This window comes from Chiloscyllium plagiosum, unplaced genomic scaffold, assembly GCF_037043375.1.
Source record: "Chiloscyllium plagiosum isolate Xiang-an unplaced genomic scaffold, Cpla_swu_hap1 HiC_scaffold_7, whole genome shotgun sequence".
NCBI lineage: Eukaryota > Metazoa > Chordata > Chondrichthyes > Orectolobiformes > Hemiscylliidae > Chiloscyllium > Chiloscyllium plagiosum.
The window spans coordinates 27710414-27732934 of record NW_028270145.1 but is presented as its reverse complement, the minus strand read 5'-3'; the positions used below and the strand labels follow the sequence as shown (position 1 = coordinate 27732934).

The 22521-nt window shown below is 46.3% G+C and overlaps 1 protein-coding gene across 1 annotated transcript; it reads left to right on the top strand.

Moving 5' to 3' along the window:
* Positions 1–10394: 10394 nt before the first annotated feature.
* Positions 10395–19210, top strand: LOC122551417 (protein FAM237A-like). Its single transcript, XM_043693273.2, has 2 exons — positions 10395–10757; positions 18837–19210. The coding sequence occupies exons 1-2, from the start codon at positions 10421–10423 to the stop codon at positions 18989–18991; spliced, it is 492 nt and encodes a 163-aa protein (XP_043549208.2). The 5' UTR covers positions 10395–10420; the 3' UTR covers positions 18992–19210.
* The last annotated feature ends 3311 nt before the right edge of the window (positions 19211–22521 follow it).

The following is a 22521-nucleotide window of genomic DNA, read 5'->3' as shown; positions in this document are numbered from 1 at the left end:
AATATCTTGCCCTGGAACCATTTGTAGGATCAAAGATGGTTGTACGACTGAGCAATGAGTGTCCTTCACAATGCAAATGCTATTTCCTTCTCTGCAAGTGGAGGGTAGACTGGCTTAAAGTTGGAGAGAGGCCACACCGTGGATTTTGGAGCATCCAGATGAAGTCTATTGTCAGCGAATCCGTGGAAGAAAGTTCCATTGTATCTGTCCCAGTATGTACAGTCGCAGGGTTCTAATGTACCTGTAACACTAACCATTAAATCAAACAAAGGATTGCATGTTTTTATCATGTACTTCACTGGTGTTCCAAAGCATTTTACAATCAAGAATGCACTTTGAATTGTTGTCACAAAATGTGGCATCTTACGCACATAGAAAGGTTCCACAAACAATAATATGATAGTAATTATCACAATATCTGTTTCTGTTTTGTGATGTCGATTGAAGGATAAATATTGACCTGGATACCAAGCCCCTACTCTCCTTTGAATATTGTCATGTGACTTTTCATGTCCACTCAAGAGATCAGATTTAACCCAAAAGTATTTAACATCTTATCTGAAAGATGGCTGCCCTGGCATTGTAATGCCACGTCAATCCTGCTTTCGTTCAGGACTTGAACACACAAACATCTGAGCGATGAGTTTGATACACTCAGTGATGCCCAGTTTGGGTTCTGTCAGGGCCACTCAGTTCCTCACCTCATTACAGCCTCGGTTCAAACATGAATGAAAGAGCTGAATTCCAGAGGGGAGGTAAGAGTGACAGCCTTACCTCCCCATCAAAGTTGCATTCGACCAAGTGTGGCATCACGGAGCCCTAGCAAAACTGGAATCAATGGGTATCGGGGGAAAGCTGTTCACTTGGAGTCATAGCCGACACATAGGAAGATGGTTGACATCTCTGCAGGAGTTCCTCAGGGCAGTGTAGGCCCAACCATCTTCAGCTGCTTCATGAATGACTTTCCCTCCACCATAAGGTCAGAAGTTGGGATGTTCACCAATGATTGCATGATGTTCAGCACACTTCACAACTCCTCAGGTACTGAAGCCGTCAGACTTCAAATGCAGCAAGATCTGGACAATATCCAGACTTGCGCCGAAAACATGGTTAGTCGCATTCACTCCACATAAATGCCAAGCAATGACCATTTCCAATAGGAGACAAACTAACTCTCGCCCTTGACATTCAATGGCATTGTCATCAGTGAATCCTCCACTATCAACATCCTGAGGGTTAGCATTGACCAGAAACTCAACTGGATTTGCCACGTAAACACAATGGCTGCAAGATTAGGTCAGAAGCTAGAAATACTGTGGTAAATGACTCACCTCCTGACTCCCCAAGCCTGTCCACCATCTACAAGGTGCAAGTCAGGAATGTGATGGAATACTCCCCACTTGTCTGGATGGGTGCAGCTCTAACAACACTCAAGAAGCTTGACACCATCCAGGACAAAGCAGCCCTTTGGTTTGGCACCACATCCACAAACATTCAGTCCCTCCACCACTGATGCCCAGTATGATCTACAAGATGCACTGCAGAAATTCACCAAAGACCCTGAGAAATAGAATTAGAATTAGGTTTATTGGCACATGTACTCAGTTACAAAGAATAGGAGCACAGTGAAAAGTGTACAATGTCACTAACACATGACGCCATCTAGGTATGACAAAGTAACTAGATACAAATCTTAGGTATCAAAATAAAACCCACAATCACTTCCATCTAGAATGACAAGGACATGGGGAAGCCTCCATCTCCAAGCGACTCACCATCCTGACTTGGAAATAGATTGCAAATCCTTCACTGTCACTGGGTCAAAATCCTGGCATTCCCTCTGCACCGGCATTGTGGGTCAATCCACAGCAGGTGGGCTGCAGCAATTCAAGAAGGCAGCTCACCCCCACCTTCTGAATGACCACTAGGGACGGACAATAAAGGTTGGCCCAGCCAGTGACACCCACATCCAGTGAGTGAATAAAATAAGATAAAAAGGTGGACCTTAGATGCCATTGATCCATCGTTAGTGAACATGCCTTTAGCTATCTACGCTCTGAGATTCACTCCCTCCTGTCCAACTCATTCTGTTTATTAGCATACATCTCGCATACACCTTCAAAGCAACTTGTTTGATGAAACATTTGGAAACCTATCCTAGTAGCTTTTACCACATATTCTGTCTGATAGCAGACTTGTGAAGCACCTTGAGATTTTTTGAAAGTACTATGTAAATGCAAGTTGCTATTGTTGGTGTTCGGAAGCCCCCATTCTGTCTTTGTCAGATTGCAGACATTAATGCTTCCACTAATTTGTGTTCAGTGCTTTGAGGTGCTGAGATCAGGAATCAGAGTCCACTCTCTTAAAAGGCATCTGGGTGGGTGTATGAATAGGAAGGATTTGGAGAGATATGGGCCAGGTGCTGGCAGTTGGGACTAGATTGGGTTGGGATATCTGGTCGGCGTGGACGGGTTGGACCGAAGGGTCTGTTTCCATGCTGTACATCTCTATGACTCTCTTCCTGGCTGGATGAGTTAAATTGAGAAGGGTGAGATTCCTTCTCCTTTGAGAAGTTTCTTGATTTAAGGGAGACGGCCACACTCAGGTTTGCATTTTTCTGCCATAAGTTGTCGTGTTGGTGAACAGGCCAGTTCTTGACCTGTCGACCTTTGCATGCTTGGAGCACGGTGTCCCACCGAGATCCAGAATGTGGGATTTGCATCCTTTCCCTTCCCCCTCTGCTGCCGCGCTGCCCCATCACTAGGACATTTGGACTGAAAGCCATGAGACAGCTAGATAGACAAGTTACATGGGAAACATAGAAAATAGGAGCAGGAGTGGGCCGTTCAATATGATTGTGACTTTGACCCCTTTAGCCCTAAGAGTTCCATCAAACTCCGTTTTGAGAGCATTCAAAGTTTTGATCTCAACTGCTTTCTGTGGCAGAGAATTCCACAGGCTCCCCACCCTCTGGATGAAGAAATTTCTCCACATCTCGGTCCCAAATGGCCTCCTCCGTATCAAACGGGAGACTCTGGAATCCATTGAGCACTTCCCATTCTTTGGCAGCCACCTCGCTCAACAGGCCGTCATTGACGAAGAGATGCAGCTCTAAAAGATGGCAAAACATTTGCAAAGTCAATGGCAATGAAGCAGAATCTGTGTCAGATCGTCTGAAAATTGTCTGCCCACCTACTGTCTTTCTTCTACTTTCAAACTTGTCCTTAATACCCACTGACATGCCTCACTGGGACAGAACGCCCAGACCCTATTATTCCTAGGGCCATCACAAAGGTTAAAGATTATATAAAATATGTAACTTTCCCCAATTTAATTGATTTTTCCGACCCTTGAACAGGTTTCTGCACCAAACAAGAATTATTATACCTTACAGGTAACCAGCCACAGGTAAACAATTATGGACCATTTAATTATTTAATAAGTAAATAAAGTATTATATAAACAAATAATTCAATAATAATAAGTAAAGGAAGAGATTGAATAATAACTGAAATAATAATTTAATAAACATTGCTATTTAAAATTTGAATCCCCTTATAAATTTGCCTTGCGCACACGCATACATACAGACAGCGTAAAATAGGTTATGGATTGTGGAGATAAACTGGACAGTCAGTTCAGTATTCTCTGTTCCCAGGTTCTGTTGTTGACTCGATCCTTATGACTTCTGCTGGTCAACATCACTTCAATGGTCCTTCTCTTGTTTTTCCACTGGTCACTCAGAGACACAAGGTGCCTGGCTCCCTTAGAAAAGTCTCTGACTTGCCAGTTAAAAATTAAAGCTAACTTGCAGGAAAGATCAACTGGCTCTCTTCAAGTTTACAGTGAGTTTTGACTGCAGAGAACAGACAGACTGCTCCCAAGCTGGAGAAGAATAGAATACCTCTCTCTCTCTCTCTCTCTCAGTAACTTGTTCCCAGCTCCAAGCTGTTCAGTTAATTGAGAACTGTTGGAAGGCAGAAACATCTCGATCATTGATAAGTGGTCATACACCAATCCATTTCTTGTTGCTAACAGAGGCTGCATTTGTGTACCCCCTTTGCTCCAAATTGTCCCTAACTCAAATTTCCATTACTGTTTGCTAAAATAGCTACTTACAATACTTGGAATGGGTGCCAGGTTGGTATCTTTCACAAGACACAGGCAATTGCTTTAAAATAGATCTTATTCAATTAAGTTCACAACATTTCCATTAAAAAAAACATAATATTAAAAGCCATGGTCCTTACACTGGTGATAATGGGATTAAACAGTCTAAGAATTAATTCTAGGGTGAAAATGGTGCAGCATTAGTAGATATGTACGTGTAAATATTTAAATGTTAATTACATGATCCCATCTTTCAGTCATCTTTGTTTAGAATCAGATTGTCCATCTTTTAACAATTTCTTCCTGTCTTTAAGGAGAGGGAGTTTAGAATGTGGAACTGATTATTTGGTAGACAAGTGGAAATTAATAGCCCAATTGCATTTAAGAGGAATCTAGATTAAATGTTGTTAGATGAGTAATCTAAATCTGAGACATACATGAACACAGCATGCAAGTTAAAATCCAATCACTGCCTCTGTAGAATAAATATGTCATAAAATACCTCATTCATAACAACAATGATAGCACTGAATAGGTGTTAAAATCCTACCTGGTCCTTCAGAGGTAGTCAACACATTTTTTAAAAACAGGCAATTTTACTCTTTTATGGTGCTTTAAACTACTTATCCAATTCGCTACCTGGCGATCTTTTTTCTTTATTCTCTGGGTACAGGAAATGTTTGGAGAGAGGAGGACTGATAAAGAGCTCCTGCTCGAAACGTCGATTTTCCTGCTCATCGGATGCTGCCTGACCTGCTGTGCTTTTCCAGCACCACTCTGATCTAAACAAACGTTTGGAGGGAGCCCGCTCCCGTCCCTTCCCCTGCGGTGTGAACACTTGCTTGCACTAAAGCAAAGGGGAAGAGGAAGAGGGAAAGGGGCATGGAGGGGGGGTAAAAAAGCGAGGGTGAGGGAGAGAGTGAGAATATAGAGAAGGAGGGAGGGGGAAGGAGAGGCTTGGGTGCAGAAAGTTGGTGGGGGGTGAGGAGGAGAAGGAGCAGAATGGGGAGGGAGGAGGAGAAAAGAGGAGGGGAGATGAGGATAATGATGGGTCAGGGAAGGAGCGAGGAGAGGGAAAGCAGGAGGGGGAGAAAGGTTAACCCCAGAATACAGTCTGAACGGAAACGAAATACATGCAATATCCAATCCTTTCCTGGGCTACAGGTGACCAAGGGGGTCAACTCTCAACAGAAATGACTTCCCACTTATCTTCCTGACAGTTCCACAATGCTTTCAGAATTTGTGTCACCTGCACATTAGTTCCCTCAAGTGCCCTACACCCACAAGTCTCGCTCATTGATATAGATGAAGAAAAGCATATTGCCTTAAGGGTGGCACAGTGGTTAGCACTGCTGCCTCACAGCACCAGGGACCCGGGTTCAATTCCCACCTTGGGCAACTGTCTGTGTGGAGTTTGCACATTCTCCCCGTGTCTGCGTGGGTTTCCTCCGGTTTCCTCCCACAGTCCAAAAATGTGCAGGTTAGGGTGAATTGGCTGTGCCCGTAGTGTTAGGTGAAGGGGTAAATGTAGGGGACTGGGTCTGGGTGGGTTGCTCTTCGGAGGGTCGTTGTGAACTTGTTGGGCCGAAGGGCCTGTTTCCACACTGTGGGGAATCTAATCTAAAAAAAAACGACACCTACAGGCCCTCACTGGAATGTCACAGCAACATAATACAAGGCTCTTGCGCTGCAGTGATACCTCTCCATCTTTACACATGGGTTCAAATCCTACCTACTCCACAGGTATGGCATAATATCTCTGAACAAGTTGATTTCTTTTGTAAGGATAAAGCCTGCAACGGGAGATCTGGAAAACACAGCCAAAACTGCAGCTTGGAGAAACCCGAATTATCATTCATTATGGGAAAAACAAAATGGGCATGAAACTGCAGCGGTTTGTCCCTGTGTTTCTGATAGGTCTTCAAGTTTACACTGAGCAGAGGTAAGGGACGGTGGAGGGGGAATACAGGGAGAGTTGTACTAGTGGCTGATTCACAGGTTTAAAAGCTTTCCTCTGTGTCAGGAGCCTGACGTATGAGGCAAGGTGAGTTCAAAAAGGTGTCAATGAGCAGGCAGTGCCTGAGGAATCGCGCACACAGCGGCACAGGGCAGAGAACAGCGCTCTCTATCTGATCAGCCGGAGGCAGCCTTGGCAGAGCCGCACCACAGCTCACAGACTGAAGGCAAGTTTTTATACTGCACGGGATAAGAAGGCCAGAGCGGGCTCTCTCCAAAAGTTCCCAATACCCAGAGATTTTTTTTTAAAATCACCAGGTCGGGAATTGGATAAAATAAAGTGTAAAGTACCATGCTTTTAAAAATGTGTTTACTGACTAGGGTATTGCATGTATTTCGTTTCCGTTCAGACTGTATTCACCATTCTCCCCCTCCTGCTTTCCCTCCCCTCCCTCCTTCCCTGACCCATCATTATCACCATCTCCCTCTTTTCTCCTCCTCCCTCCCCATTCTCCTCCTTCCCCCTCCCCCCACCAACTTCCTGCTCCCAAGACTCTCCTTCCCCCGCTTCCTTCTCTATTTTCTCACTCTCTCCCTTGCTTTTTTTTTACCCCCTCGATGCCCCTTTCCCTCTTCCCCTTTCCATCTTTCCCCCTCTCTCCTTAACCCTTTCCTCTGTCCACCACTCCCTCTTTTTCTTTTTCCTCCATCCTCTCTTTTTTGCTCCTTCCCTCCATCCTTGCCTTTTCAGCTGCACCTTCTTCTCCCTTCCTTCCTCTGATAATTGGACCTCCCACCTCTCCAGTTCCCTCCTTCCTCCCCTTTCCTCCCTCTCCCTCATATCTCTCTTTGCTCCTCTTTTGCCCCCAACTTATTTCCCCTCCCCTTCTTCCTCAGAGTGTTCTCCAGCATTCTGCCGTTTGCATATGTTTGGTCTGGTGGTCAGTTTCAGGTATGTTTTGTCCGTCTGATGTGGGTGCTTAGGACCGTCACTTTGTCGAACTGTCAGCTAGTTAACCAGAAAGGAAAACACTAAATATTGTTTTACACTTAGTGACATGGGAAGCAATCTTAAATGGTCCACAATACAATGGGTTAGAAAAAGCAACTGGCATTTGTACATCTTTAATGTAGAGATTGTGAAGTGAGGGATTTGCTTGTAAATGTGTACAATTGGAAAATTCATGTCTTTAATTTAGGTGCAGACACTAAATGTGAAGCTTGCAACTGAAAGTTGTGATTTGAAAACAAATTATGACAGATTATCTGATCTGATGTGTATAGGGATTGAAATGAACTGCAATTTGTTAATTGCCATTTGTAGTGAAAGCATTACCAATAGTGGAGTATAAAAGCTGATGATTAATTCTGTGTTCATTACAGGAAAGGAGAAATGTTCTCTGTGCTTTAGAGTTACTGTAAATACAGTAACGTTAGTCTTTGTCCTCTGCAGCTACTGTAAACACAATGGGAGCACTTTGTGTGGTCCCAGTGAAATGAGTCCTCACTGATTTTTGGGAGCAGGAATGATGATTCCTGACCTGCCCAGGCCTGTGGAGGTGCTGTCAGGTAACTTACAAAAGTTGCCGCTGCCTCCTCATCTCCCTGAGTATGACGCAGGGGCAAGAAGTCTGTCTCTCCTGAAGCTAGTTTGTATAGAGTTATAGCAGGCTGCTGCTGAATACAATTGTTGCAGTTGTGAACGAGGAAGGGGTCGGACACTAGGAATAGGAGGGGATTGGAGGGTCATAGATGTTGCACTGGATTTCTCAGTGGACCTGCCTCCATTTTGGCGAGGGGGCGGAGGGGGTGCAAGGTTCACCCTCCCTGGCGATTGGAGGTAGGTGGCCAGTCCCAGTATCTGAGGACCCAGGAACAGTGTCACAAGAAGTTTAAGAATGTCATGTTGGTGGCCAAGGTCAGCAGCAGAAAGGGGAACCATTTTGTCTCTTCATTATTTTCTGTTATTCAGTACAAAGTTGACTGACTTTGTGCTTCAAATCCACTTTCTCATGTTCCCCCAACTCCCATATGTCTGGATTCCCCAAGACATCAGGAGCTTGAATATCTTCAACAGTGGAGCATCTATGATATTCTGGAGAGAGAATTCCAAACATACATAAACTCTTTAAGTGAAGAAATTTCTCTTCATCTGAGTTGTAATGATCAACCCAGTATTTTCTGTGTGTGCCCTTGTGTTTGAGAATCCCCAGGCAGGAAAGCAACTCATCATTGTCCACTCTGTCAAGCTCCTCAAAAAGCATTTACATTGAAACAAAGTCACTCATAAACTGAGAGTATATTCTGTACTGGTCCTAACAACATGGCAGATGTTATAACCCACTGGGGCAGTGTGTTGGAGATCATGTCATGCCATTCTCTGGAGTCACCTCAAATATGAAAAGATTTTACTAAGCTGTCCAATTTACCTGACTGATGAAGTTGAGTTAAAAGCAAACTCCCATCAGGTTTATGCACGTGACAGGGAGAAAGTGGAGACTGCAGATGCTGGAGATCAGAGTTGAGAGTGTGGTGTTGGAAAAGCACAGCAGGTCAGACAGCCTCCGAGGAGCAGGGGAATTGAGGTTTCGGACATAAGCCCTTCATCAGGAATGAGGCTTTTGGGCCAAGGGGGCTGACAGATAAATGGGATGGGGATGGGGTTGGGGGCAGGGGGAAGGTAGCTGGGAATGTGATAGGTAGGTGAAGGTGAGGTAGGTGATTGGTCGGAGAGGAGGGTGGAGCAGATAGAAGGGAAAGGTGATGGACAGGTCAGGAGGACGGTGCCGAGTTGGAGCCTTGGCACTGGGATAATGTGGGGGGAGGGGAAATGAGGAAACTGGTGAAATCCACATTGATTCCGTGTGGTTTCAAGCTCCCAAGGTGGAATATGAGGCATTCTTCCTCCAGGCGTCGGGTGCTAAGGGTTTGGCGATGGAGGAGGCCCAGGATCTGCATGTCCTTGGTGGAGTGGGAGGTCCCACTGGCCTTATCTCCTTCCGCCTTATCTTTTGCACTGATGTGCTGGGCTCCTCCATCATTGAAGATGGGGATATTTGTGGAGCCTCCTCCTCCAGTGAGTTGTTTAATTGCCCACCACCATTCATGACTGGATGTGGCAGGACTGCAGAGCTTAGATCTGATCTCTTGGTTATGGGATCACCTTGCTCTGTCTATCATTTGCTGAGATTGATAAATTCTTAATCTTCTCGCAAGGAATTAAGAGATACGGGGAGAGAGTGAGTAAGTGGCATTGAAATGACCATCAGCCATGATTGAATGGCGAGTGGACGTGATGGGCTGAATGGCCTTACTTCCACTCCTATTTCTTATAGTCTTATGATTATTTAGTTTGACAGGCAAGGAGTCCTGTTTGCAGGCTTCACCAGGTTGACACCTCATTATCAGGTATGCATTATGCTGCTGCTGGCATGCCCTCCTGCACTCTCCATTCAACCAGTCCCTGGCTTAATGGTAATACTGTAGAGGGGATATGCTGGGCCGCGAGGTTACAGATTGTGCTGAAGTACAATTCTGCTGCTGTTAATAGCCCACAGTGCCTCATGGATTTCCAGTCTTAGTTGCTAAATCTGTTTGAAGTCTGTCCCACTTAGCATGGTGATCGTGCCACGCAACATGCTGGAGGTTATTCTCAGTGTGAAGGCCAGACCTTGGTTCCATTAGGACAGTGTGGTGGTTGCTCATACTGACACTGTCACAGACAGGTGCATCTGCGGCTGGCAGATTGCTAAGGATGAGGGGAAGTATATTTTCCCTTCTTGTTGGTTCCCTCACCGCCTGCCACAGATCCAGCTACGCCCTTGAGGACCCGACCAGCTCGATCAGAAGTGCAAGCGCCTCGATGCATTGTCTCCTTGGTTTAAAGCAGGACCTTGCTTTGTTAGTGCACAGTCCAAAAATATGACATGGTGAAAAGATGTGGTTTTTACACTGACGTTTCATTGATCTGCTACTTGACAAATTTGTTTTCTGAACATTTCTCTGCTCATACCCTTAATGGATTTGAGTGCTATGTGTGTCCTAACTAGCAGTGCATTTGTTTTCAGAATTGGAGGGGTGGGGAGACTTTGAAAATAATATTCATGAAGCAAAGTAATATTCGATGGTAGGCAATGTTCCCAGTTTGAAGCGAGGTGTAATATTACTTTGGGGACAACTGGAGGGTTGATCTCAAGTGACAACAATCCGTAGGCAGGAAATGTTGAATAATTTACTCCTTTCCCTTTGAATAAACTCTTTGTGTGCATCTTTCTTTTACAGAACAAGTAAGATGGGTCCCAGGAGTGTAAGGAGGCCGGTGTGGAACCACAGCTTAATAGCTGCAGTGTTTCTCATGGGATTGCTTTTCCCATGTTTATACTCCTGCCACAGACAGATCGACCCCCTAACTCTGGGTCGGGCGAACCCTCAGTGTTGGGAATCCTCCTCCGCCCTTCTCCTTGAGATGAGGAAACCCCGGATAGCGGACAGTGTCAGCGGCTTCTGGGATTTCATGATTTACCTGAAGTCGTCGGACGAGTCGAAGCACGCTGCTCTGTTCTGGGTCCTGGCCCAGCTCTTCTGGGACATCTACGTGGACTGTATGGTGTCGCGCACCCACGGACTGGGGCGGAGGCGGTTCACTGACGATGAGAAGGAACTGACTGCTCTCCACACTCAGATCTCAGGCAGTAGGTCTCCAGCCACCTCTGGCTGTTCAGTCATCCATCAGCCCCCTCATTCCATTTACCCCCCCCACCCCCCTCTCCGCTCCTCCTGACTTATTTTCCCGGGCCCCCGCAGCAACAACAGCTTGCATTTGCATGGCACCTAAAGCCTCCCAGGGTTTCCCTTTCACAGAAGCTTCACCCGCAAAAGGAACATTGTGTACAGGGAGCCAAGGATGGGCCTGAGAAATACATTTCAGGGACACTAGAGAGATGCAGATGCTTAGAGAGAAAATTCCAGGGTTGGTGACATCATGGCTTGGTGTCAAGTATTGTTTGGTACTTTGGGACATTTTGCTAAGTTAAAGGTACTACATAAATTTGTGGGCACGAGTAGAATTTGCAAATGGCCCTGATTTGCCGCCAAAGGTCAAATATTGTTCAAACCAAATTGAAATGCATTTAATGCTTGAGCAGCAGTCATGTTGTGAGACCTGGACAAAGTTGCTCTGCTTTTTTTTTTGGATTGTCAACAGCTTTTTGTTCTCATTAGAGAAACATTTTTCTAATCACACATTCTGCCCTGGATAATTCCATCGTTAAAAGCCGTCGCGAAAAGAACAGCCAGAAGTATTGGGGTGAGTTTAATCATCTCACTGAGATGTCTGCACAAGAGCTCAGAGCGCAATCATTGCTCAGTTTCACCACCTCCACCCTAATCCTGGGCCAGCTTCTTGGAAATGGGACTGAAGTGGGTGTTACCACAGCCCAGAATAGACTACATTCCCTACAGTCTGGAAACAGGCCCTTCGTCCCAACAAGTCCATACTGACCCTCCAAAGACTAACCCAGCCAGACCCATTTCCCTCTGACTAGTACACCAAACACCACAGGCAATTTAGCATGGCCAATTCACCTGACCTACAGGTCTTTGGAATGTGGGAGGAAACTGGAGCACCCTGAATGTAACCCACGCAAGACACAGGGAGAATGTGCAAACTCCACAGACAGTTGCTTGAGGCTGGAGTTGAACCCGGGTCCCTGGCGCTGTGAGGCAGCAGTGCTAACCACTGAGCCACTGTGCTGCTCCGAGATCAGGTTGTCTTGTTAAATAGCTTCTAAAATCCCAGGAGAACCTTGCCGGAGGTATTTCCTGAGAAAACCCCAGCATGTTTAACCGCCTTACCCGGCCTTTCTCCTCTTTTCAGGAAGCATTGACAAAGTTTCAATGATGGCCGCAAACTTTGAACATTTCAGTCCCCCTGCCAACAAAAATGGAAAAAATGTGAACGGTTAAATCTTTCATTGTTAACCCCTGAAGCTGTCTGGATGTGAGCAAACATTCATTGCACTGTTTCAGCCACTGAACAAATTGATGTGCAGTTTATCAGTCAAAACCTCTAATTTTCAAGATGAAAACAAATTCTTGCCCTACATCTATGCATATATGTAAGAACAGGTCTACAAGGCACTTTGCAAAACTCTTCCAGTGCTTCTGAGATTAGATTAGACTTGTCAAATCAGGAAGAACCTGAATTGTTTCAAAAAGAAATCAGCAATATCGATTTTGGGCAATTTTGTGGAGAGTTTTTCCCCATGAGCTCTGGTGAAATTTCTCAAGCTGTGCACCTGATTACATATGCACTACCTCTCTATGGCACACACTCTCACTATATCCTACTCCCTCGTTGGAAACTTCTGGGGTTCATGCCCAGAAGGAGGCACCATATTTAAGCTCCAGCTGGGCACCAGTGTGCCATGAGCTGCCTGTTACAGTCACGCCATTATGCCCCTAAGATGGCAGTCAGGGGCAGCCCGATTTGCTGACAGGGATCTGCTGGTCCTGATGGATGGAGGAGGAACATGGTTTTCCCACAGAACCACTGGAGAGAATACCGCGCCACCAGACCCTGCCAGTCTGGTCTGAAGTTGCCACTGGGGTCGGTGCGGTGCTCAGAGGAATGCCCGAATGCATCGACATGTTAACGACCATCCACGCTCCGTAAGGGTAATGCCATTTCTGCTGCCTTGCACTAACTCTGTCAGTGCCCACACCATCCACCCACCACGGCTCCCAACCTACCATTTCCACCGTTGCACTCTGCACCTTCCCTCAATAAAAACGGAAAGAACTGCAGATGCTGGGAATCAGAAACAAAAACAGAGGTTGCTGGAAAGGCTCAGGAAGGCTCTGAGTATCTGTGGAGAGTATTTTTTTTCCCAGCCCGACTACCCTTCCTCAGGTCTTCCCTCAATGGCTCTTTATCCACCCTGTTCCCCCAGGTCACTAAGCCTTCCTCTATCTGACTCACTCATTCAAGAGGCCTCATGTTTTCCATCACTTGCAACACAGCTAACAATGGTGGCTAGCCATTCGCATCTCACCGATCCCCTTCCTTTGTCTTACTGTGGGACATAACAGTTCATAGTAACAGAGCAGAAATGGGTGATAGGGTCTCTGTCCTCTTGTCCCGTATGAGGGAAGAATCCTTGAGCTGGTGGGAGAAGACATGGGTGGCTTATGAGGGAGCACTCCGTTTCCTGACAACCAGGTCAGTTCCTCTGTAAACCCCATCATTGCCCTCCCGTTGCCAGCACTGTCATTGTATTCTTGAGGAGGCCAAACTATTACCCGTATCTCACCATGCTCTCACTTAACGCGGGCACCGATGGCATCCAAACAATCTCCGCTCTTGACGGGTCAACTCCGCCAGCTCAGGTGCTGCCTCCTCGCTGGGCATTCTTCACGTGTTGGAGTTGGGAGCACACTCTGGTGAGCAGCTCACTGCGAGAGCTCCGTGACAGGCTTGAGGGAGGAACGGTGCCAGTTCGCCAGCACTTGGAGGGCTAACAGAGACCAGGGGCCTTCCCCAGCCCCGGGGCAGGAGAGGAAGTTGTGGCGTTGGTGATTGAGAACTTCATTCAGATGCGGAGAACCCACAGGCGCGTTTATTGGAGGATGTCCCCTGATGCCTTCTGCACTGTGTCATCTGGATTCCGTGGCTGCCCAGGGGGAGCCACGTTCGGTGACCCCCGTTAGCTGCTGGTATTCGCATTGACCTGCACTCTATCACTCTAACTGTTGGTGCTCAGTACCAATGGTGAGGTGACAAGGGGACATGAGACTTTGACTCTTACTCTGGGTGCCCCTTCCTCACGAGGAGACAGGCTGGTGCCAGGCAGGGATTGACGCAAGTACAGACAAAGCCCCAGCACCCTGGTGGTCTCCCCTCAGGATGTTGCCACCTTCACCCTACCCTTGCAACCCCAAACAACCATGTGGGGGTTAAAGTTGAGGGATAGAATCCAGATGTGGCTGCAAATTCCACCGCCCCCCCCGCCACACCGCCAGGGATTCCCACCGAAAACCCCCAAGTGGGCAGGCTCCCTGTAGCTCAGCTGTCAGACCCCAGCACTGCACCTGGAAGAAGAACACATTCTGAGGGCACTCGGGTGGCATTGGGGAATTTGGAGCTAAGTGCGCTATCATGTTTTTTAAAGATGTTTTGTATCATTAGCAATGTGAGTGGCTGTCACCTTAGCTGGAGCTACAGAGATGAAGCCAGAGGGGCCTTCTTTAGGAATGCCTGATGTTCCAATGCTGTCTGAATGCTAGCTATCCCTGTCGCAGTACCCTGGCCAACACAAACGTTTGTCAGGATTGAATGAAGAAGCATTAGATGTCCTGAAGACTTCCACCGGTTTGTAACCTTTACTTACATCAAACTGTGGGAACAGTGTCCAGGAATTGAACTGCTAAGTTGCATTTGCAATTGGGATCAAGTTGGTGATTGTAGGCCTTCATGTAACTTTTACAGTCAGAGAAATGTCACTTCACGCAACACTGCCATCAGGTGAATGCACAAAGTCCCATACCATTGCTCCAAGGACAGCTGGAGAATTTCTCCCTATTTCGCTCAAATTCTTACCCAACTTGCTCAAAGCTAACTACCTGGTCATTAGCGGGCAGGCCCAAGGGGCCGAATGGCCATTTCCTATTCCTGTTTCTTCTTATACTGTTTGTGGGAACTTGCTTTGTGCAAACTGGTTGCTGCATTAGAACAGTGCGCAAACCCTTCATGTGCACATCTTTCACTGTACACTAATTTTGGGACTTGCTGAGGATGTGAAAAATCAGTTTTTAAAAAGAAGTCTTTTTCTTTCTGTTACTCAGTTCAATCGTGGTGAAGGTGGGGTCACATTTCTTTTGATGTGAAAAGAAAAATAAATCAAGGATGTCTAAGATGATATGCAAAATCATCGACTCATTGTTATTTTTCTCGAGTGAGTGTGTAACGAAAATGTAATTATCTATCTGACAGTACAGATTGATCTCAGATGAAGTAGTTGTTTAAGACATGGGACTAGGAGCTGTGTTGATAACAACAAGAGCTAAAGGTGACTCCGAGTTCGGGTGTAAAATTGAGGAGTGAGCTCCGCGTCTGAATGGGCTTATTGAGATAAAGGATATAAATGTTAGGGATATTTCATTCCCTTTTTGGTGACTGGTGCCAAATTTGAAGACTTTGCAGAGCAATGCAATATCAGCTCCAAGGGCAACGTAGATTTTTGTACAGTTTGCCAAAACTGGTGAGAACCAATTGGCTGCTTGCTTTAGCCTCTGCCCATCATTCATTTCCAATGGATTCATTTCCAGAAGGCTCCGTGTCTGTCACATTCAACTGTGGAACAGGAGGAATTCAACCCCCTCCCCCCCACAAAGGTAGATTTAATTTTGTAGACACACGCATACACACCCACACAACTCCTATCCGAATGCCATTTCTCCTTTCCTTCTCCCTACAACCATCCCTCAAGCCACCTTCTGATCCTACAGTTCTCTCTGCTTCTGCAGTCTCCATAGAGCCCAACTTGTTCAAAGCTCTCCTGGATGTTATTTAAACCCTCATCCAGCAGGCCAGAGATTTTCTGGTCAAGTGCCTCAAGCGTGCTTGCATGTCCTTGCTGTGTGCAAACTAGCCACCAATTTCCATCCACAATACTCATTTTAAAGGGCAAGTACAGACAAGGTAGGTAGAATGGCCTCTTTCTGCACTAAGGTAGCCATGTTTCAAAACAAGTTTGTTGGCCATGTTAGTTGCTCTGGGACATCTTGAAGTTGTGAAATAATATTTCTGTAGAAAGACAAGTCCTATTTCTTTGGCTCCTTTTCTCCTCCCTAGGCTCAGTTTGCAATAGCCTGTATGTGTTTGTGAAGCCCTTTGGCAGAGTTTCTTACATTACAGGCAATGAAGAAATGCAAGGTGCTACAGCGCAGTGAGAGAGATTTCCACCTTCTGCACATTGTTCCTTGCGGTGGGTTAAGTCAAGCAACCAGGGCTCACCTCCAAGTGGTAATGTGATCTGGTTTGAGCCAATCAGCAAACTGACCTTCTACAGGGTGCAAATCTACAACTTGTCCTCTGTGCTCCATGCCTAGATTTTAAACATTTTCTTAGGACAGAGCGTGTTTATTGTATTTTCAGAACCTACACCACTGATTTCATAGCTAAATATAACTGAGAGAACTGATACTATTCACTGCTGCAACATTGACCACAGCCCCCCTGTTGAGAATACTGTGGGCCAGGGTTCAGTTGGGTTCCATTCCTTTGCCTTATCTTCACCAGCTTTCAGGTTGGCAACAGCGCCTCCTGAAGTCTGATGAGGGAGTTGCCTTTAATTCCAACCTACTCGTACCATATTGTGATTTTAATGTGGTGGGGGGGGTGGGGGTGGGAGTGGGGGTGTGCATCCATCATCACCACAGTTGGAATAGTCAACTAGCAGGAGAAAAGCTAAGGAAATTGGTCCCTGGATAATTGGGGTGAAGGTATTGAAGAGTTTAAGGTTCTCACGGTGCTGGACAGACCAGTGAAATCATCTCTCTGCCTAACACAGTCTCAGGATAAGAATGATGTGGAGGAGCCGGTGTTGGACTGGGGTGTACAAGGTTAAAAAGATCACTCAACACCAGATTATAGCCCAACAAGTTTAATTGGAAGTACTAGCTTTCGGAGCGCTGCTCCTTCATCAGGTGGTTGTGGAGTTTAAGATCATAAGACAGAATTTAGAAGCCAGGAATGGGGTGGCATGTTGGCTCAGTGGTTAACACTGCTGCCTCACAGCGCCAGGGACCCGGTTTGATTCCACCCTCAGGTGACTGTGTGGAGCTTGCATGTTCTCCCGGCGTGTGCGTGGGTTTCCTCTGGGTGCTCTGGTTTCCTCCCACAATCCAAAGATGTGTAGGTTAGATGGATTGACCATGCTAACTTGCCCCATAGTGTCCAGGGATGTGCAGGTAAGGTGGGTTAGCCATGGGAAATGCAGGATTACAGGGATGGGGTGGGTCTGGATGGGATGCTCCTTGGATGGTTGGTGTGGACTCGATGGGCCGAATGGCCTGTTTCCACATTGTGATTTATATATCCTGTGATTTATGACCGAGCTGAGGAGAAATTGCTCACAGTCGAACTCTCAAGCCTTGAGCCTTGTGTTTGCTCCAATCTTGAGTATATTTAAGGCTGAGACAGACAGATATTTGATCTCTCTCAGGGAATCAAAGGGTTGGAGGAGCAGGCGAGACAGTGGAGTCAAGGTTAGTCATGATTGTATTGTACAGCAGCACAGCCACACGATCCACTCCTTTCCCATGTCTTGTTCTTTTCTGAAACCTTTGAAAATGTACCTCAGTCCCCACAATGTGCCAAGGAGAGAGAAAGAGAGTGTATCCCCACCCAGCCCCTGTATAAAAAATCCCGGAGCCTTCCATCTCCCCCCCCCATCCCCAGTCAAAGTGCAAAACCCTTCACACCCCTCACCTTCCCCCCCACCCCACCTCCCCCTCAACTCCCCTGTATGTCCCCTAAACCTAATTCCACTGTTTCTTGAGAATGTTCCCATTGCTGTAGCCTCCTCTCACCAATTACATTGGGCTATCATGAGTAGATGGACAGCAGGTCCTGACTGAAAGGAGCCAAGCTCTAAGTCTCCGACATTGGGTTCAATCTGCACAGCTACAGGAAGTTAACTTCCAACTTTCAAATGCTCACTCTGGCCTCAGAACCCCTTTCCGTGTTCCCACATTTCAATCAAACCTTCTGCCATCTCTGGCACCATTCCCCAATTAGCATAATACCTCCCCTCCACCCTTATTGGTCATCCACTCCTGATGAGGCTGGTATCCGAAATGAATCGTGTTCAATGGCTCATTCTAAGAAGGGCCTGGCTTCCAAATTCATAAAGTGTCTTGTATAGAGAGGGACACGGGGGACGGTAAGATTTCACAAGGCACTCAAGTCCACTCCACCATTCAATTAAACTGTAGTCCACCTGAATCGGGTCTCCACTCACCTGCCTCAATTCCACATCCCTCGCCCAATGAAAATAAAAATCAATCTTAGATTTTACATTTTTTCCGTTGGGCCCCAGTGTTTCATGGGAGAGAGTTCCTTCACGTGACAAGGTGTTACCCGACATCATCCCTTCAACAGCCTGAGTCCACCGTTATCCCTCAGACATCGATTTAGGTTTTCTTCCGTGATAAACGCAGCGCTGCCTCACCTCCTGGGGTCAGTTTCAGTTTTGATGCGTTCGAGGTACTGCGCTGGAAACCCATCCAACTCTACCCGCTGTCAGTGCCCAGGTGGGTGGCAGTGGTGTTGTGCGCCACACCAAATTGTCGCTGTGCCGACAGGAAGACTGTGCCAAGAAAAAGAAACTGTTGCCAACTCCATGCGGATGGATTCCAGGAGGCTTCACCATACAAACCCCACCCACCCCCACCTCAAGTGCTTCACCCACCGCACTTCCACTCTTGGTCAACCATCGTCACTATCTATTGCCACCCCATTACCAGTCGGAAGGTGAATATGCTTAACACTTCATTAATTAAACAGCTTTTCTATCCCCATCAGTAACCTTTCTTGGTGTAGCTCTCAACCTTTTCAATTTTGCATTTCTTTTCTTGCAGCAGTTCCTGTGGGACATTCCTGGGAAGTTGACAACATTGTTTCAAATCTGTGCAAGATTGTCCGGTGTAAAATGTATCGCTCCCTTTCCAATCCTGGTGACGATGACAGGATTTCTTTGCTTCCTTTTTAGGGTCCTACGTAGAGGGCCGATGGGTGAGTGATGCCAGGGAGCAGGAGGTCGTCCAAGACTGGGTTGGCATCCAAGTGTACAGAAGTGGCCATGGCATCATGCAGAACAGGATAGCGAAAAGCATGGGTCTCAAAAGAGCCTCCAGCCCCACGTAAACAATCCTGCTACTCAGTGTCTTCTCTGCACCTTCGGGAAATTCAATAATGAACAAGATGGACAAAACATCCAGATTGAATTGTCCTGTCATCCCTCAAAAATTAAATTGTTTTCATTTCAGTACATACTCACCGAATAGCGCTCTATTCATAAAACAAATGTCTTCAACTTGTGATGTGATACTGATTTTAGTTTGTACATAAATAAATTTTACCAATGTTGCATCCAAGTGCTTACTTAAATCTAATTTACTCAAAAATCTATAAAGGCTACCATCCGAAAGAAAGAGGCTATTTAAAATTAAAGCTAGCCGCATTTAACTATGGGCACCTTTGGCTGTGCACCAGCATTTATTGCCCGTCCCTAGTTGCCCTTGAGAAGGTGGGGGTGAGCTGCCTTCTTGAACCACTGCAGTCCACCTGCTGTGGGTTGACCCACAATGTCATTAGGGAGGGAATTCCAGGACTTTGACCCAGCAACACTGAAGGATCAGCAATATACTTCTAAGTCTTGAAGAACTTACAAGGGGTGGCGTTCCCATATAACTGCTACCCTTGTCCTTCTTGATGGAAGTGGTCGTGGGTTTGGAAGATGCTATCATCAGAAGCTTTGGTGAATTTCTGCAGTGCATCTTGTAGATGGTACATATTGCTGCTACTGAGCATTGGTGGTGGATGGAGTGAATGATTATGGATGTGGTGCTAATCAAGTAAGCTGCTTTGTGCTGAATGGTGCCAACTTCTGAGATATTGTTGGAGCTGCACCCTTCCAGACCAGTGGGGAGTATTCCATCACACTTCTGCTTTGTGCCTTGTAGATGGTGGATAGGTTTTGGAGAGTCAGGAGATGAGTTACTCACTGCAGGATTCCTAACCTCTGACCAGGTGAATGCTGCAAAAGCTTTGGCCTTATCTTTTGCACTGATGTGCTGGGCTCAACTACATCTCTATCTGACTGTCTTCATTAGCACAAACCCAGAGAACTCTCAGGACAAATGACAGTTTTAGTCATTCTGAACTTTGCAGTGTCCACTGCAGGATTGTTAGTGCTGTGCACAAAATGGCTGCTGTATTTTCTACCTCACAACAATACCTGCATTTCAAAATGTACCTCATTGGCTGCCAGGTTCATTGGGATGGCTCTCAAATCCACCACATCCTCTTCCCTTATCATGCCTGTTCTCACTGACCTGCATTGGCTCTGAGTCCAAAAATGCCTTGATTTTAAAATTCTCACCCTTGCTTTCAAAGCCCTCTTTGGCATTGCCCCTCCCTATTTGTAATCTCCTGTAGCCCCAAAATCCTCTGGGCTCATTGTGATGCTTGAACTCTGACCTCTTGCAATTTTAATTGCTCCAGTATTGGTGGGTGAGAATTCAGGCTGAGGCCTAAGCTCTCTCCTGCTCCAATAGACAATAGACAATAGGTGCAGGAGTAGGCCATTCTGCCCTTCGAGCCTGCACCACCATTCAATATGATCATGGCTGATCATCCTTAATCAGTATCCTGTTCCTGCCTTATCTCCATAGCCCTTGATTCCACTGTCCTTGAGAGCTCTATCCAACTCTTTCTTAAACGAATCCAGAGACTGGGCCTCCACTGCCCTCTGGGGCAGAGCATTCCACACAGCCCCCACTCTCTGGGTGAAGAAGTTACTCCTCATCTTTGTCCTAAATGGTCTACCCCGTATTTTTAAGCTGTGTCCTCTGGTTCGGCACTCACCCATCAGCGGAAACATGTTTCCTGCCGCCAGAGTGTCCAATCCTTTAATAATCTTATATGTCTCAATCAGATCCCCTCTTAGTCTTCTAAACTCAAGGGTATACAAGCCCAGTTTCTCCAGTCTTTCAGTGTAAGGTAGTCCCACCATTCCAGGAATTGACCTCATGAACCTACGCTGCACTCCCTCAATAGCCAGAATGTCTTTCCTCAAATTTGGAGACCAGAACTGCACAAAGTACTCCAGGTATGGTCTCACCAGGGCCATGTACAGCTGCAGAAGAATCTCTTTGCTTCTATACTCAATCCCTCTTGTTATGAAGGCCAGCATGCAATTAGCCTTCTTCACTACCTGCTGTACCTGCATGGTTGCCTTCATTGACTGGTGTACAAGAACACCCAGATCTCTCTGTACTGCCCCTTTACCTAACTTGATTCCATTTAGGTAGTAATCTGCCTTCCTGTTCTTGCCACCAAAGTGGATAACCATACATTTATCCACATTAAACTGCATCTGCCATGCATCTGACCACTCACCTAACTTGTCCAGGTCACCCTGTAATTTCCTAACATCCTCCTCACATTTCACCCTGCCACCCAGCTTTGTATCATCAGCAAATTTGCTAATGTTATTACTAATACCATCTTCTATATCATTAACATATATTGTAAAAAGCTGCGGTCCCAGCACGGATCCCTGTGGTACCCCACTGGTCACTGCCTACCATTCCGAAATGGAGCCGTTTATCACTACCCTTTGTTTCCTGTCAGCCAACCAACTTTCAATCCAAGTTAGTACTTTGCCCCCAATACCATGCGCCCTAATTTTGCTCACTAACCTCCTATGTGGGATTTTATCAAAAGCTTTCTGAAAGTCCAGGTACACTACATCTACTGGATCTCCCTCATCCATCTTCAGAGTTACATCCTCAAAAGATTCCAGAAGATTAGTCAAGCATGTTTTCCCCTTCATAAATCCATGCTGACTCTGACCTATCCTGTTACTACTATCCAGATGTGCCGTAATTTCATCCTTTATAATAGACTCCAGCATCTTTCCCACCACTGAGGTCAGACTAACTGGTCTATAATTTCCTGCTTTCTCTCTCCCATCTTTCTTAAAAAGTGGTACAAAATTAGCCACCCTCCAATCCGCAGGAACTGATCCCGAATCTATTGAACTCTGGAAAATAATCACCAACGCATCCATGATTTCTCGAGCCACCTCCTTCAGTACCCTAGGATGTAGACCATCAGGCCCCAGGGACTTATCAACCTTCAGACCTAACAGTCTCTCCAACACCAATTCCTGGCATATATAAATTCCCTTAAGTTCAGGTCCTTCAACCACTGTTACCTCAGGGAGATTGCTTGTGTCTTCGCCAGTGAACACAGATCTGAAGTACCAATTCAATTCTTCTGCCATTTCTTTGTTCCCCGTAATATATTCCCCTGTTTCTGTCTTCAAGGGCCCACCTCCTCACTTCTCTCCCTCACTCTCCTCCTGTAAGACTTTCTTGAAAATTACCTCCCAGGCCATGTTATTGCTCAGCCCTCTTAATCATAGATCATAGAGTCCTACAGCACAGATACCCGAGCTGGTCCATGCCAACCTGAGCTGGTCAACGCTAACCCCATTTCCCTGCACTTGGTCCTTAATTTCACCCTTTTGGTCTAGGCCTCACATTTTGAGATATTGAGAGTCTGCCAAGTGTCTGAAGACCAAAAGGTCATGAGAAATAGGCCTGCACCACCATCCAATAGGATCACGGCTGATTTGACATTCCTCACTCTCCTGCCTGTTCCTCATA